This window comes from Cyprinodon tularosa, unplaced genomic scaffold (assembly GCF_016077235.1).
Source record: "Cyprinodon tularosa strain WSP-4 unplaced genomic scaffold, ASM1607723v1 ctg199, whole genome shotgun sequence".
NCBI classification, from domain to species: Eukaryota; Metazoa; Chordata; class Actinopteri; order Cyprinodontiformes; family Cyprinodontidae; genus Cyprinodon; species Cyprinodon tularosa.
Genome location: NW_024038729.1, coordinates 1,801,603 through 1,816,633, shown reverse-complemented (window position 1 = coordinate 1,816,633; position 15,031 = coordinate 1,801,603). Strand labels below are relative to the sequence as shown.

General features: G+C 39.5%; 1 protein-coding gene across 1 annotated transcript in view; it reads left to right on the top strand.

The window, feature by feature from the left end:
- The window catches only part of dntt (deoxynucleotidyltransferase, terminal), a 143,520-nt gene extending 128,786 nt beyond the window's left edge, over positions 1 to 14,734 (top strand). The window contains exon 11 of the mRNA XM_038284050.1: positions 14,430 to 14,734. Within this exon, the coding sequence (XP_038139978.1) occupies positions 14,430 to 14,516 (87 nt within the window). The 3' untranslated portion in view covers positions 14,517 to 14,734. The remainder of the gene's footprint in view (positions 1 to 14,429) is intronic.
- Positions 14,735 to 15,031: the final 297 nt, after the last annotated feature.

Sequence of the window (15,031 nt, the reverse complement as noted above, 5' to 3'; positions counted from 1 at the left end):
AAGCTAAGCAGTGGAAAGGGAATATTTTCCATCCACTGTTGCCTCATGTAAATGCTAAAGCTACGATACAGTGCTGCACAGTGATTAATCTCATGCAAATGCTCCGTCTGGACCAATTAGAGCTCCCTTATAAAAACATGTTGAATACCTCAATTGGTTGACGTAGCATAGATATGGAGCCCATTTTTTGGGATTTTTCTGGTGATAATTATTCAACAGCTTTGATCACTCATAGATTGGGCATTAAGATTTAAATATTCCTCCCCAGATGGTCAAGTGACTATTAAAGATGGAAAAATTTAATAATAAAAAGCAACAACACAATACTGTGTCCTCATGCAGTAATACACAATAAAGATTCCACTTTTACGCAAAAACGGAGACACTGTGCTTTATTAAGACATGAATTTAGAGCAGAAATTTCAAACCGGAAACCACAATGGTTGATGGCATGCAAATATTAAATGTGAAATTTACCTTAAATGTGTATTTGTCTCACTAGCCCGCAGTCACTCTGCTAAGGAGCTAGCATTAGAGTAAAGTGTGTTTAAGCAAGCTTACTAGGGTGTAGAACAGAGGTCATGGATTATCGGACCGAGGTCCGGATCCAGAGCAACCTGCTGGCTAATCCGGACCCAACCTGATTTAAAACATTTATAAATTATCGCATGTTGTCCGTTGGCATTGTGTAATTTCACTTTGGCCGCTTCTCTTGTTTGTACAGTAAAGCCCTTTAGAGCATGCAGGACCAGCCAACACGTGATCCAAATTGGCCAATGAGCTGCTGTCAGTCTGGGTTGCTGCTGCTGCTACTTTTAGACACAGGAGGCAAACCTGTGGCAAGCCGGGCGATGGGAAAGAAGGAGAAGACGATGAGAAAAAGTGAAAGAAAGTGAAGAATTATCGATCTAGGCTCAAAATGAGCACCTTGATATGTGCTAGAGAAGGGCTTTGTCACCATTCAAACCCATGTTTAAAGCCGTGCAGGGCAGCCTTAAGCCCACTTCTGTCATAAAATGAAAAAAACAAAAATAACAAACGGTCAGTTCAGGTATTTTATAAAATATGTGAATCAGGAAATTGCTTTTATACCAAACTGAAAGTTTTTGTTCTCTACTTAAAAAAAAAACATTTTAGATTTTTGATATTTTGATATATTTTTAATTAAAAAGTCAATGTATAACATTGTTGCATAAACACATACATCTTTTCAGTGTTGAGTTCTGTTTAAAGTAACAGATTATAATAAAAAAAAAAAAAACGTCTACGGACCTCTACTGGTTGTTGATATTCTTTATTTGGACCCCACTGATTTTTAATTAGTTACACATGGTGTAGAAGGAATGGAGTTTGATTTCACTGATTTAAGGTTTCACAAAAAGTGCTTTTCTGACCTTTCATTGATAGCAAATTTTAGATACTTTTTTTTATGTAATCAAACTTTTAAAGACACAAACGTATATCACAAGAAAAATATAATCAAATTAATATATTCATATAAATTTATATTTCATTGAATAAATTTTAATTAAAAACAAAGTTTTCTATCTATTGTTGTCCTCTTGATTGCATCACATCATTGACTTAAGAGTCATCCCTATACTGATCGAAACTGTTAAGGAACTAATTCCTTTCACCAAGAAATAATTCAATTCAATTCAGTTCAGTTTACTTATATAGCGCCAAATTCACAACACATGTCATCTCAAGGCACTTTACAGTTCAACCAGATCATACAGTCAAATCGATACAAAGTTTTCTATCTAAAGAAAACCAGTTGATTGCATTGACTCATTGACTCAAATGCAATCCCTCACACTAAGCATGCTTGTAGCGACAGTGGAGAGGAAAAACTCCCTTTTAACAGGAAGAAACCTCCAGCAGAACCAGGCTCAGTGTGAGCGGCCATCTGCTGAGGCCGACTGGGGTTCAAGGAGACAGAAGCAGAGATACAAAAAGCAGCTGTACAATAAAATAATAAAATAATCTCCACAAACAAACAAAAGCACTCGTCCAAGAATTCTCTCTGCTAAAAAAACAGTAAAAGAAAATAGGAAAAGTATTTCCTTCGTTCTGGATAAAAAACACTGCTGAACAAATAAGCTCTAAGCCTCCTGCAGTGTACTGGATGAAAATCAAGGTTCTCATCGTATTGGCGAATAATAAATAGAGACAACAACTTGGTTTTCATATGAGTCCGTAACTAAGGAAAGTTGCTCAGGTCGAGTTCAACACAAAATAAATGCAAAGCCTTATCAAACAGGTAATCTGTCTGCAGTGTATTCATCATAATGGTATCTGGTTTAGAATAGAGCAGGATGGGTAACTTTCATAAAACACATGGATGACAATAAATAAAGTTAGAAGTGGTAAAAATTATTCTTGCATTTTTAAATTTTCATGCACTCTTAGCTCGTGGTACATTTCAGTGAACTGCCCTCAGATCCCTATGGTGGACAAAGTTCTTGGTTTTATGACTTAAAGTAAACATGAGCAGAAGTAAACAGATACAGAGTAACAAACCACTGATTTTTCATTATTCAAAGATGTGCCAAACATTCTCTTTTACTTGTTTTTCAGCCATACAATTAACTAAAAATGTGAAAAACATTTCATCGTTTTTAACATAAACATTACTTCTGCTGGAAGAATAAACTCCTTTAATGTGTCAACCAGACATACTTTCTTTGCCTTCATTGTGAAACTGTTTTACTAAGCAGAGAAATGCTGCAACATTGTGCAACACATTGTCATTGCTTACTTCAAGCTCCTTTTATCAATGACGACACATGCAAATAGAAGTATGAACTTTGAAGTCTTAAACTAATGCTTTGGTGACATTAGGAAGGCACAGAAGAAACATTAAGCTTTTATTACACCTCTCGATGGTGCCGTACACATCTGCTCATTGCCTTTGGGCAGCCTAATCAGCTAAATAACTTTGATTTGCAAATGTTTACTCCTCCATGGGAGCAGAGCACCATAACACTGCAGATGTCAAGTGAAGATTTCATTGTTTCTGATTAGAAAATCATTATTTTCTACCTGTCTACCTCTCTGCCCCATGCACAAGCTGATTAGCAAACTGGAGACGAATAAGTAATGACGATAACACTAAACTCGATAGCTGTTTTATAGACAATGGTGCTTTATGATGCTTGCACTAATTGCTGGTGTGATTAGTGCTGTGTCTGTCCCCTCCTTGGTTTCTCAGCCTGTCCTGTGCGCTGACGGCTATCAGGAGAAACGTGGGTGTGTGGCAGATTGTGGCATGGGGAACACACTGGGGCATAATTGACTTCCTGCTTTTTCTGCCCCCATCAGCTCTTTCCTCCACACTGCAATAAACACAGATTAAGTTAGAAGCAATCAGAGATTCTTTTCCTAATCTCCTGGCATTCAATTTCCAACTGTAAAAGAAAGAAACAGAGCTAAAATTAAATAAGTGGGTGTATTAACTTAGTAACATGGAATGCCTGTAAAAATGGAAAGACATTATCGCTCTGCTTTGGTTCTGAAATTTACCTTACCCCTCTTTTATTAAAAGGTAGGCCTAAAAAAAGGTAAAATGGTGACTGTACTTTTTCAAGTCAGGAGACTTGAGTAAAGCGCTTTACACTACATTCAATCATTCACACAATCACGCCCACACTCACACGCTGATGGTGGCTAACTGCATTGTTGCCACAGCAGGCCGCGGGCTCAGTGAAAGAATCAAGGCTGCCGTACGCTGGCACCACCAGTCCCTCCAACCACCATCAGCATGCAATGCAGGTGAAGTGTCTTACCCACGGACACAACAACACTAAAAGCCGGAGCCAGGGCTCAAACCGACAACCCCCCAATTGCAGGGTAAACTCCTGCACCCAATTCACACATGGTAAATGGCATGTACTTATATTCAACGTGTCAGGATCCGGGGCTTTACCCACCAGAGGGTGCCGTGGATCCAGCCTGGGGAGCTTTGGCTCAGCATGGACAGCTGTTGTCTATTTGCTGATTAAGGAAGCCTTTCCTATATAAGCTGAGTGTGACCTCCCCTCTGAGCTGGATCGTTGTGTTTTACCTGTGCCACCATGCCTGTCTGAATCTGCAACCTGCCAGTCTGTCAACTGGTTCCAATTAAATACTGGACTTTTAATCCTCCCTCTGTGTCTGTGAGTCTGCATTTGGGCTAGTAAAACCATCGCATCATGACAGAACGATCCAGCCAACAGACTAGCCCAGCAGACTCCTTCTACGCGCTCCTGGAGAGCCCGCTCTGTGCCGTCTAGGAGACCCCTGAGCCCGCTCTGTGCCGTCTGGAGACCCCTGAGCCTGCTCTGCGCCTTCCAGAGACTCCGGAGGTGGAGCCACAATCGGTGGATCCCTCTGTTCCTGAGGTGGAGCCACAATCGGTGGATCCCTCTGTTCCTGAGGTGGAGCTGCAGTCGGCGGCTTCCTCTGCTCTGGATGTGGAGCCGTAGTGGGCGGACCTGTTGCAGAGCAGCGGGAGCGGAGACGGCGTCCTTCCCGGGGCTTCTTGCTGAAGCGGAGACAGAGTTTCTCCCGTGCTTCCTGCTGAAGCGGAGGTGACGTTCTCCTCCAAGGCTCCTGCAGCTTCTGAGACTCTGCTGCCGGTTTCATGGCCGGCCACCTGAGACTCTTCCTGGCATCCCTGGTTCGCCCTTCGCCCTCCATGGGCGAGTTTTTTTTTTTTTTCCTTGGGGCGTCTGGAATCCGCCCTTGAGGGGGGGGTACTGTCAGGATCCGGGGCTCCCTCTGTGTCTGTGAGTCTGCATTTGGGCTAGTAAAACCATCGCATCATGACACAATGTACTTTATTCAAGTCAGGAGACTTGACCAAAGCGCTTTACACTACATTCATTCACCCATTCACGCACACACTCACGGTGGCAAGCTACATTGTAGCCACAGCTGCCCTGGGGCTCACTGACAGAAGTGGGGCTGCCGTACACTGGCGCCATCGGGCCCTCTGACCACCATCAGTATACAATGCAGGTGAAGTGTCTTGCCCAAGGACACAACGACAATGAAAGTCAGAGTCAGGGCTTGAACCGTCAACCCTTAGATTTTAGAGCAAACTCCTACATCCAACGCCACTGTCGCCCCGACATGAAATTCCACCCACAACACCATAAAATCTATGAAAAGACAAGCTATACAATTTAGATTGTAAAAGATTAATACACATACTTGAAATTATTGTTGCTGTTGTCAAGCGAAGTTAAGGCATGAAAACAGCTGAACAGTCTGAGGTCTGAGTGCAGATACATTTCCCTGCAGCAGAACTAGCAAGAGAGCATTTGCATAGACTTGAGGTGCGTTTGCATATTAATTTGTCTGACCTTAAACATTGTCCCTTTAGCTGACTCATTTTTTATTTAGTATTAGTATTTGGTGAATTCCCTTAGAAGAGTTTGACAATTGTGCAATCATTATGACTTATGATTGAAAAAAAAAATGTAATACGACAAAATTTAAAACTACATAGAGGTAGAAACAATTATTATTTTTTTTTTTATTAAAGGTTACATATATTTATTTTAAGCTGTAAAACTTGGTAAATCACAAGAATTCAGTAAATTTAAGGATTTATTCAGCAGTTTTAGCGCTATTTTACATTTAACCAGGAAGTTTTATATCGTATTTTCATTTGTGTGGTGCTTCTCCATTTGCTTCTTGGCAGGGTTAGAGTAGAGCAGCAATCCCAGTTTTCCTCTCCATCGCTCCATCTCCTTCTCTCAGCTTCATGTGTCAGTGCATTCGGCCCTGAGTTGGGCAGCCAGCCATGTCCATCAGCTCCTTCCATCAAGCGCTACACTGGGTGGCAGGGAGACGATGACGGGCAGCAGAATCGCAGCAGATGTTTTGCAGGAACTGATGTGTGTTCACGTCCATGAGGGATGTCATTATGCGGTGGACGAAAGAACGTGTAGCTGATTAGTGCCTTATTAATTCAAGGACACAGGCTCACAGGAACACACGCTGGTGCCTCTCTGGCATGTGGCGCTGATGGTTTGCCAGTCACAGACAACACGAGTGTCTTAGACAGATAACCCCTCTTTCTAATTAACTGCCTCTCTGTTCCTCAACTCTCAGCTCCTTCTGATACCCCATAAAGCTCAGAAATACAAAACAGCCTTTTGTCATTTTAAAGGTTGGCTTTCTATGTGTGCCTAAAGGGGAGAATTTAGAGGTACAGAAGGTCTGTGGATTCATCTCCCACAGAGCCCGTGCTGTGTTGTGGTAAGTAAATAAAGCAGCATCTACCTGAGGGCATGTTAGAGTTGTGGGAATTGAGGGTGTAGGAGAGCACAGTGAACAGAGGACATTGACTAAATTGATCATGTTTAGAATCTCATCTTGGCTGCTCTTTTTTATTTTCTTTGACTCTTTTTTTTACAATGATATTTGCCTTTTGATGTTGAGATTTTTTTTCCTTTTCAATTTACATTAACCTTGTCTACCTTACTCCTGGTTGATTTTATTGTTCTTCTACTGTTGCCTATTAACACGTGTATGTTAAATGAAGTATGGCTTGTCATGCTGCAAACTGTTTCAATATGTGCATTTGCTCTCGTTTTAGAGGTAAGAGGCAGAAATAGGCTTGAAGTTATGAGAGCAATGAAGAAAATACAGGCAATGATCAGGAGGTTAATAGATCTCTGGATGGATTTAGCCAAACCTATTACCCACAAATAGTGTGTTCCTGTGAGGGAGTAGTCATGTAGAAAGTAGGAATAGAGAGTTTTTGTTTGCAAAAAAACAAAAAAATAACAAAAGTAACTTTGCATCATAGATTTTAGAGAGAAATTTCACGCTTTTATTCCTGGATGAAAGTATGGTTATATGTTTTGCTTTTGTTTTTTTCTGCTATCCCAAAGTATATTATCCAACTTTCAACAGGAAAAAAAGATTCTTAGTTCAGGAAAAAAAACCCTGACACAACAATAGATGTATAAGTGGATGTAGTGATGCTCACAGCGTTTGCACCTTCAATTCAGTTTAATCACATAGCTGCAATTCACAACACGTCACCTCAAGGCAATTTACAATTCAACCAGATCATCCAGTCAAATTTATTCAAAGTTTTCCATCTAAGGAAAAACCAGTTGATTGCATTGACTCGTTAACTTGAAGGCAATCCCTCACACCAAACATGCTTGTAGCAACAGTGGAGAGGAAAAACTCCCTTTTAACAGGAAGAAACCTCCAGCAGAACTAGACTTAACACTGTGAAGATGAAGATGTGAAAGTTCCTGTAGAGGACTGCTGTCTTTAGCTGGTCATGAGGTTCGATGATGGCATTTTAACATCTGTTAAGCTTTTTAAGGCTTCTCCTAGGTTTTCTAGAGAGAAATGAACTTCCACCCTATAAATGCTCAGGGTAAGGCATGACTATCAATTCCAATAACTCTCACTGGATTAATTTCGAAGGTGTCTATACGGTATGTTAGTTACATTAGAAAAGGAGATCACCTTTTCCAAGAGTATTCACTGGTGTCACAAAGCATCTTTCTGTTGTGTACAAGCTGTTGCTAATTTCTAACCAATTATTGTTCATATTTTAACTCTGAATTTTAGCTTGAGTTTTCTCTATGATATGTTGAACTAGATCTGCTATTGTCTCAGGTTTTGTGAGTCACTTTTTTCTTATAAAGTAGGGCATTATTTCATAAAAAAAAAAAAGTTTATTTGAATTCCATAAATCAAAGTTTTCTGCCAAACAGCAATGATGAACTGCTTGAAAGGATCCTTTACCCAGCTATTGTATTACCTAGGCAGTCTGGTAAAGAATCTAGTTGTCATTCGAAATAGTAAAAGTTAACTGTTTTTTTGAATTGCAACATAAAACTGAATAAAACTAGACTAAAACCTTTTTAAGTTTCAGTCGACTAAAACCAACTAAAACTATCACATATCGTAATGATATGATATAAAATGCAACTAAGACTAATAATAGTTTTTGTCCTTAGTCTACAAGTGAATAAAGATTTGATTTTTATACTTTTATTAACACAGAAATACTAACTGAAAGAATAAATTAGATTTGCATTGATGTTACGGCCAAACTGACTACAGCCCAAATTCAGCAGTATAATCCAATAAATCCTAAATCGAAACTTTCACATTTAGATGTTTGACTCTTTCAAATTTGTAATATTTATCTAAAGTCCCTTTAAGTCTAGCTAATTTTTCCAACCTCAGATCTTGGTACAGAAAGTGAGTGATATACTAAGTTTCTAGATTTCAGTGAAGAATGACTTTAGATATAAGAAAAGGCCATGAATAGATTTATACAATCAGATATACCAAGGTTTTCATCTTAGCACTGATAAAGCAGAGGATTCAGCAACATAATACAACATACAATAAATAGATAAACTTTTAAAGTTTGGGATAAATCTTAACCTGTTTCAAGAGCATAATGCATAGACAATGAGAAAAGAAATTCATCTTTAAAAATCAAGCAACAAAATTTAATTTAGGTCAAAAAGATAAAGAAATTGAATGGAATTGTGAAAGAATAAATGTGGATGTCCAGTATTTTTAATGTTAATGTGTGATGAATCATTAAAAAACCAAAGCCCCTCCACAAGTTTCCCCAATGCCTTGAATAGGCTGTGTGCTGCATAATATGCTGCAAATCGGGGTCCACATTTCCCGCACAGTTCTACGGGTGTGTCATAAAATGATGTTGCCCCTGACAGCTTTAATACAGGAAGTCGTGTTTTTTTCAGTAGCAGTAGGAGAGGCCTTGCCTGACATGGGGTGTGTTGCTGTTATAAAATATGCATGTTGGTCTTGTAGTAAACCATCACGTAGTAAACTGTGTTACAGCATCACCAGTGCTGTTCTGTGAATAAAGCTTTTTCACCTTTCTGAACGCTCCTGTGCCACCTTTGGTGGTTGCTGAAGTTACCCACAATGTAACTGTGGGTAACTTTCCTCCCATCATGCCATTAGTTTTTTTTTTACTGTATCAACCATTTGATTTAGACTTGAAGGAAAGATAGAATCATCATTTTAAACTCCTAGTATAGGTTATTTGTATTCAAATATTAAGTCAATCTTTGAAACATAAAAAAGAGGTGACAGGAGTTAGTCAAGAGTTTTGATTTTAATAACTTTTTTTAACAAAACTGGTTTAATTTGGATTAACTTGTATTCTGGTTTCTTCTGTGGAGCAGCACATTTTAAGCATATTACTGCAACCTAAGGGGCTGCAGTGAGAAAGCCTGTTGTCTTATTAAATGTAATGTAAGTCAAGTTGAATGCATATGCTATTTTGAAATTTTGTTTTGTTTGATTGCATTTATATTGGAAATTCATTTAATCCATCCAAGTGATCTATTAAAGTTAAGATATGGAGATTTTCCTTGGCCACTGAATTTATTTTGATAAATCATTGCCTTGATATGGCCTTCCATAATCACATATCAATTTTTTTTTTCAGCAATATGTATGCCACCCTGCACCATCACTCCACTTTGACCAAAAGCTGTTTCCACTGAGAAAAAAAAGTTGGCAAGTTTTTTTATGGGCACAGCCTGCACACTGAATTCATCTAGTTATAGGATATAGCTACAACTTGTGCTCTTCCTGGGCAGTTGTTTAGTTTGTTTTATAAACTCGGTAAGATTTTGGGTTCTCTGGCAACATCAAGTTTTATTTTCATTTCTGGTAATATTTTTTCTTTTGCTAGTTTTTCATTAGTTCATTACAAAATGACCTTGGTTAATAGATCTCAAAAGGTTTATTTCTAGGCCTTTTTTTATGGGCACAGCCTGCACACTGAATTCATCTAGTTATAGGATATAGCTACAACTTGTGCTCTTCCTGGGCAGTTGTTTAGTTTGTTTTATAAACTCGGTAAGATTTTGGGTTCTCTGGCAACATCAAGTTTTATTTTCATTTCTGGTAATATTTTTTCTTTTGCTAGTTTTTCATTAGTTCATTACAAAATGACCTTGGTTAATAGATCTCAAAAGGTTTATTTCTAGGCCTTTTTTAAACTAAACTATGGCCTAGATTTGCTAAGGCCATGTTCACGCTGCAGGTCTTGACGCTCAATTTAGATTCTCGTATTCGTCGTCTTCCCATTTTTCCGGGAACGGGTCCTGGGGGCATCAGTCTCAACAGAGATTTCCGTTTCCGCTGACATTTCCTCAAGCTATCGCTGCAAAAACAATCTAGAAATAAGTAAAATATTCTTAAATTAAGTGTATTCACTCTTAATTTGAGTAGGTAAATGAGATAGTTTGCCAATGGAATGAGTAATTTTACTCTTAAAATAAGATAATTAGATAATATGCACTTGAAATAAGACAATGCAATTGTGTTTTCTTATTTTAAGTGTAAACTGTCTTGTTCCATTGGCAAAATGTCTCTCTTACCTCCTCAATTCAAGAACAAATGCCCTTATTTTAAGAAAAAATTACTTATATAGATTTAGATTTTTTGCAGTGATGCGTCTGGAAGCTCAAGGCACTTCCAGGCCAGCTGAGAGAATAATCCCTCCAGTGTGTCCTGGGTCTTCCCCTTGACCTACTCCCAGGAGGACGTGCCTGTCCAGGGGACATCAGAAAAAGATGTCAAAGCCACCCTGAGCCTTTCTCACCCTTACCCTATCTCTAAGAGACTGCTCAGCCATCCTGTGGAGAAAGCTCACTTTTTGATTGCTTGTATCCACAATCTCATGCTTTTGGTCATGATCCAGATTTCATGACCATAGTTAAAGGGAAGTTTTGCTCCAATCTCACTTAACCACGACAGACTGGGGCACCAACTCTGTCTATCAATCTCCCCACTCCATTCTCCCCTCACTGGTGAACAGAACCCCAAGATATGAACTCTGCAATTTGGGGCAGGAACTCTCCTCCAACCTGAAGGTGGCAGGCCACCTTTTTGCTGTCAAGAAGGACCTCGGACTTGGAGGAGCTGATTGTCAACCTGGCTGCTTCGCTGTGAACCACTGAGTGCAAGCTGTTGGTCTCGGCAGGAGGAAGCCAGCAGAACCACATCATCCGCGAAAAAGTAGGGAAGAAATCTGCTGGTCCTCAAAGCACCCCCCCCGGCCCGTGCCTGTATCTAGAAATCCTGTTCATAAAGGTTATGAACAGGACTGGTGACAGAGGGCAGCCCTGTCGGATTCCAACATGCACTGGGAGCAAGTCCGACTTAATGCCGGCAATGCAGACCAAACACCTGCTCCACATGTACAGAGACCGAATGGACCCTAGTAAAGGGCCCCTACTCAATACTTCGCAAGGCACCATTGGGGACACGGCTGGACCAGATACTTGGAGGTTGGAGGAAGGCTACCACAAAGCAAACATGGAAAGCTTCATAGCACGAAACTCTGGATTGCAATGACTCCAAAGCAGCTACCAGGCATCTGAGGACACAGGAGAGAGGTCAGATAAGAACAAGAGTTCACTGAGAGACACAAGGATAACACATAGATTAGGTCAGATTACCACACAGGAGTTGCTTATTATCTCCTGGCTCTAGCTCTTTAAGAAGCCTTGCTGATGAAGGCTAGATGGGAAACACCTGTGGAGTATCACCTGCCCAATCACACCCTGCAGAGATGAGGAAAGCATGAAGACATACCTCCAAGATCCACACACCACTCAGTGGCATAACATATAGACCTTTGGATGGAGGTGCAGCATAGAGTGAAGACACCATGAAGAAACATTGTTGTTTAATCACCTTACAAGCGAAATTGTGGGTGTTAAAACACCCACGTCCCCCACAGGTTTGCACAAATACCTCCCCACTGAGCGAAAATTGGTTGAAAACACATTGTAACGATGACATGATTTACATCCAAACAACATCTACATTTAGGTGAAAAGTGAAAAGGCGTTATTTTCAGATCATTGAAGAGACTTTGAAAATTGGGTTTGCAACATCTTTTGAGCTTCCATTATTGGACTAAAGCGGGACAAAATCAGTCATGTCTATCATTTGTAAGCCTTCTACAGCAACCATAGACATTTTTGTATGAAAGTCTCAACTTGAGCTTCAAAGTTGCTGAATATAGGCATAATAACTGCACTTGCAACTGCTTTCAGGTTTGATAAATAATGTTTCAAGTGGTAAATACTTTACTTTAAACTTTTAAGCTTAATTTGTCCAGCAGTTTGACTTCTTTCTTCCATGCTTGACTTGACAGTCACAGATACAATTCTGTTATCTGGAAAGAAGATGATCTTTTCTCACACTTTTGAGTTTGTACATGTTTTTATACAGTGACATTTTTTGTACATGAGGGACTATTTGTGCAAAGTGGATTGCAAGATCAGGAACCTGAATAAAGTGAAACTAAAGTACAATGAGAACAAAGTCACACTTTGTACTGTAGGACATTGTTAGGATTTCCAGGGATTATTATATATACATTTCTCTTTGCAAGATACAACATAAGCATTTGGTTCAGTACATATTTTTAGGGAAAATGTAATAGCTTGTAAGGCCATAATCTTAGAACACACCATCTGAATAAAAAATATATATCTATTCATCTTTGTTGTATGGTTTTATTAATTGTCAAAAGACTATTAACAAATTAACTGATGAATGAACAGTAAACAATGCATTTCCAATTATAATAAACAGTTTAGTTTAAAATACAAAACAAGAAAATGTCTCCATCTGGAAAATATTTAAAAAGGTCTGATGTGAACAGAGCTTCCTGCAGTGAGCACTCAAACCTCCCTGCAGCTCGACTAACCTGTCATTTGCATTAAATATAACAAAACACTATGGAGGGAGACGTGCCTTGTGGTGGTTTTCCCTTCTCTTTCCCGCCTGCTAGTTTCCCTCAGTTAACTCTGCCTCTGGCTAGCAGTGGGATCTGACAAGCTCTGGTGTCAGGTCCAGTTTAGCACTTGAAGGCAGTACGTGTCACAATCAGAGGCCGCTTTCTTTCTCTTCAGGCTGCCTAACTCCCAAGGTGAGTCATGCCTCGTCACCACTCCTATAGAGACATAAGACATCACATTGCGCTGGTAGACGGCCGGCACTTGATAGCCGTGCCGTGATTTGTCAAGGAAAATACTCATCTGGTGAAGAGAGCAATCACTTAGAGCAAGGTTAGTGTTTATGTGTTGGTGGAGAGTGGGATTCTAAATCCATGCAGTCCTGGCATGTCTGAGCATTTGTGCAGCCAGGATCCGAACAGTCCAGAAGTGATATCAACGGTATGAAACAGAGGTACTCTAGAAGTCAGACAAAAGGAACATTTGCACATCAAAAGGATGCAGTTTTCCCTTGTTAATAAATCACATTATTCCTTTTTAAAGTATTCATAGCCTTGAATTTTTAATTGCCTTTAAATAACAACCACAAGCTTTAATTTATCAGGTTTATAGACCAAAAAGTAAAAACGTATTTAGCCTCCCAGATTTAAAACTTTGCAAAACAAATTTGTACTGAATAACAGCTATGAGTCATTTTTGAGTGTCTCTAACACCTTGGCATATCTAGAGTGAGATTTTCTACTTTTAACTTTTTTCCAAATATCTCAGTTTAATCAGGTTGCAGAGCATTTGTCTTGATTCAGACTATTATTGGATTCACAGGGAATTCTAGCAGATGAATTTCCTTTTGTATACACTCTGTGCATACAAAATGACAATAAAGTCTAAGTCTTTTTAGATTTAACTCCACCATCGTCTCTCAGTCTTCAACGGGTCTGCTGTCAGGACTGTCTTGTATTTTGCTCCATCTACCATACCCTGCTGTAACCCCTGACCCATGTTGTTAGACAACTTTTATTGTCACCTATATACACAGAGTTTATACAAACAAAATTTCATTTTGTACAGCTTCCATGACATTCCCATTTCTAAAAGCACTGCAGTGATCAAATCTAAACATTGTGGGAGAAAAAAAACGTGGTGCAAAAAAATGCACTGATATGGAAGTTCAAAGCATTAGAAGTTCAGACTATTAAATATATATATATATATATATATATATATATATATATATATATATATATATATATATATGTTGCAATTTTGCAGTGTTTTGGTTTGGTGTTTTCAGTGTGATGCAAAGTCTGTGATATTATTTTTCCTAAACAGTCTCTCGCATTGTTTAGGAAAAGCTACAACATAATACTACCATAACATCTTACATGAAGGTGGTGTGATGACAGTGACATGTTTAGTTATTTTTATATGACAAACACCTATAGACTCCTATATGGTAGGTGGAAACTGAAAAAATGGGTTAAGAGAGCTGATAAAAAAATTCACAATCCAATTCACAACTCTTTATTTATAATAAGACAATGCAAACTAATCAGGTACTACTTTGTGTTGGACTCACAGAATAGCTCAGAATGACAGTTAGGAATGATTCCACATTTCTGAAGTCGATGACAGAGTGTTTGCTTGTCCTGTCTCTAGAAGGAGTTCCTGACAGCAACGACTGAAAAGGACATCTTTGACCATCTGGGCCTTGAGTACATCGAGCCTTGGCAGAGAAATGCGTAAGCCTCAGCTCCTCTCTAGATGGATGGTACCCTGTGTGTACATCAATGATAACCCCATCTGCTTGCTGTTCTCAAGCCTGTCCTGTGATTTACTCTCAAATGGCTTCTGATTCCTGTATCTCTTCTGTGTTGTTGTTGCTGTTCTCACGTGAATTACCCACTGATGCATGATTCATAATTCACCCTTGTTCACTATTGTCAGCGAATAAAAATGCTCTTAAACCATTCTTGGTCCGCTTGTCTTTAAGTGTTGTAATCACAGGCAGGACAAAGAAGCAAATCAGCCTGCAAAGGATTCGCCTGCAGTGCCTGAGAAGATGCGGGAGAGAAGGAGCCTAAAAAAAAGCACAGCAGTAACAGGGTTGACCACTGAGAGAAGAGAGGGATGAGGGAGAAAGCAGGAAACAACGGGAAATGCAAGGGGGAAGGGAGGTTTTTTGTCGAGCAAAATGTTGTAATCACCCTCCTCCCGGCAGGAAAGTGCTCAGTGTGAAGCTGAGCCAGGTCTCCGGGGGA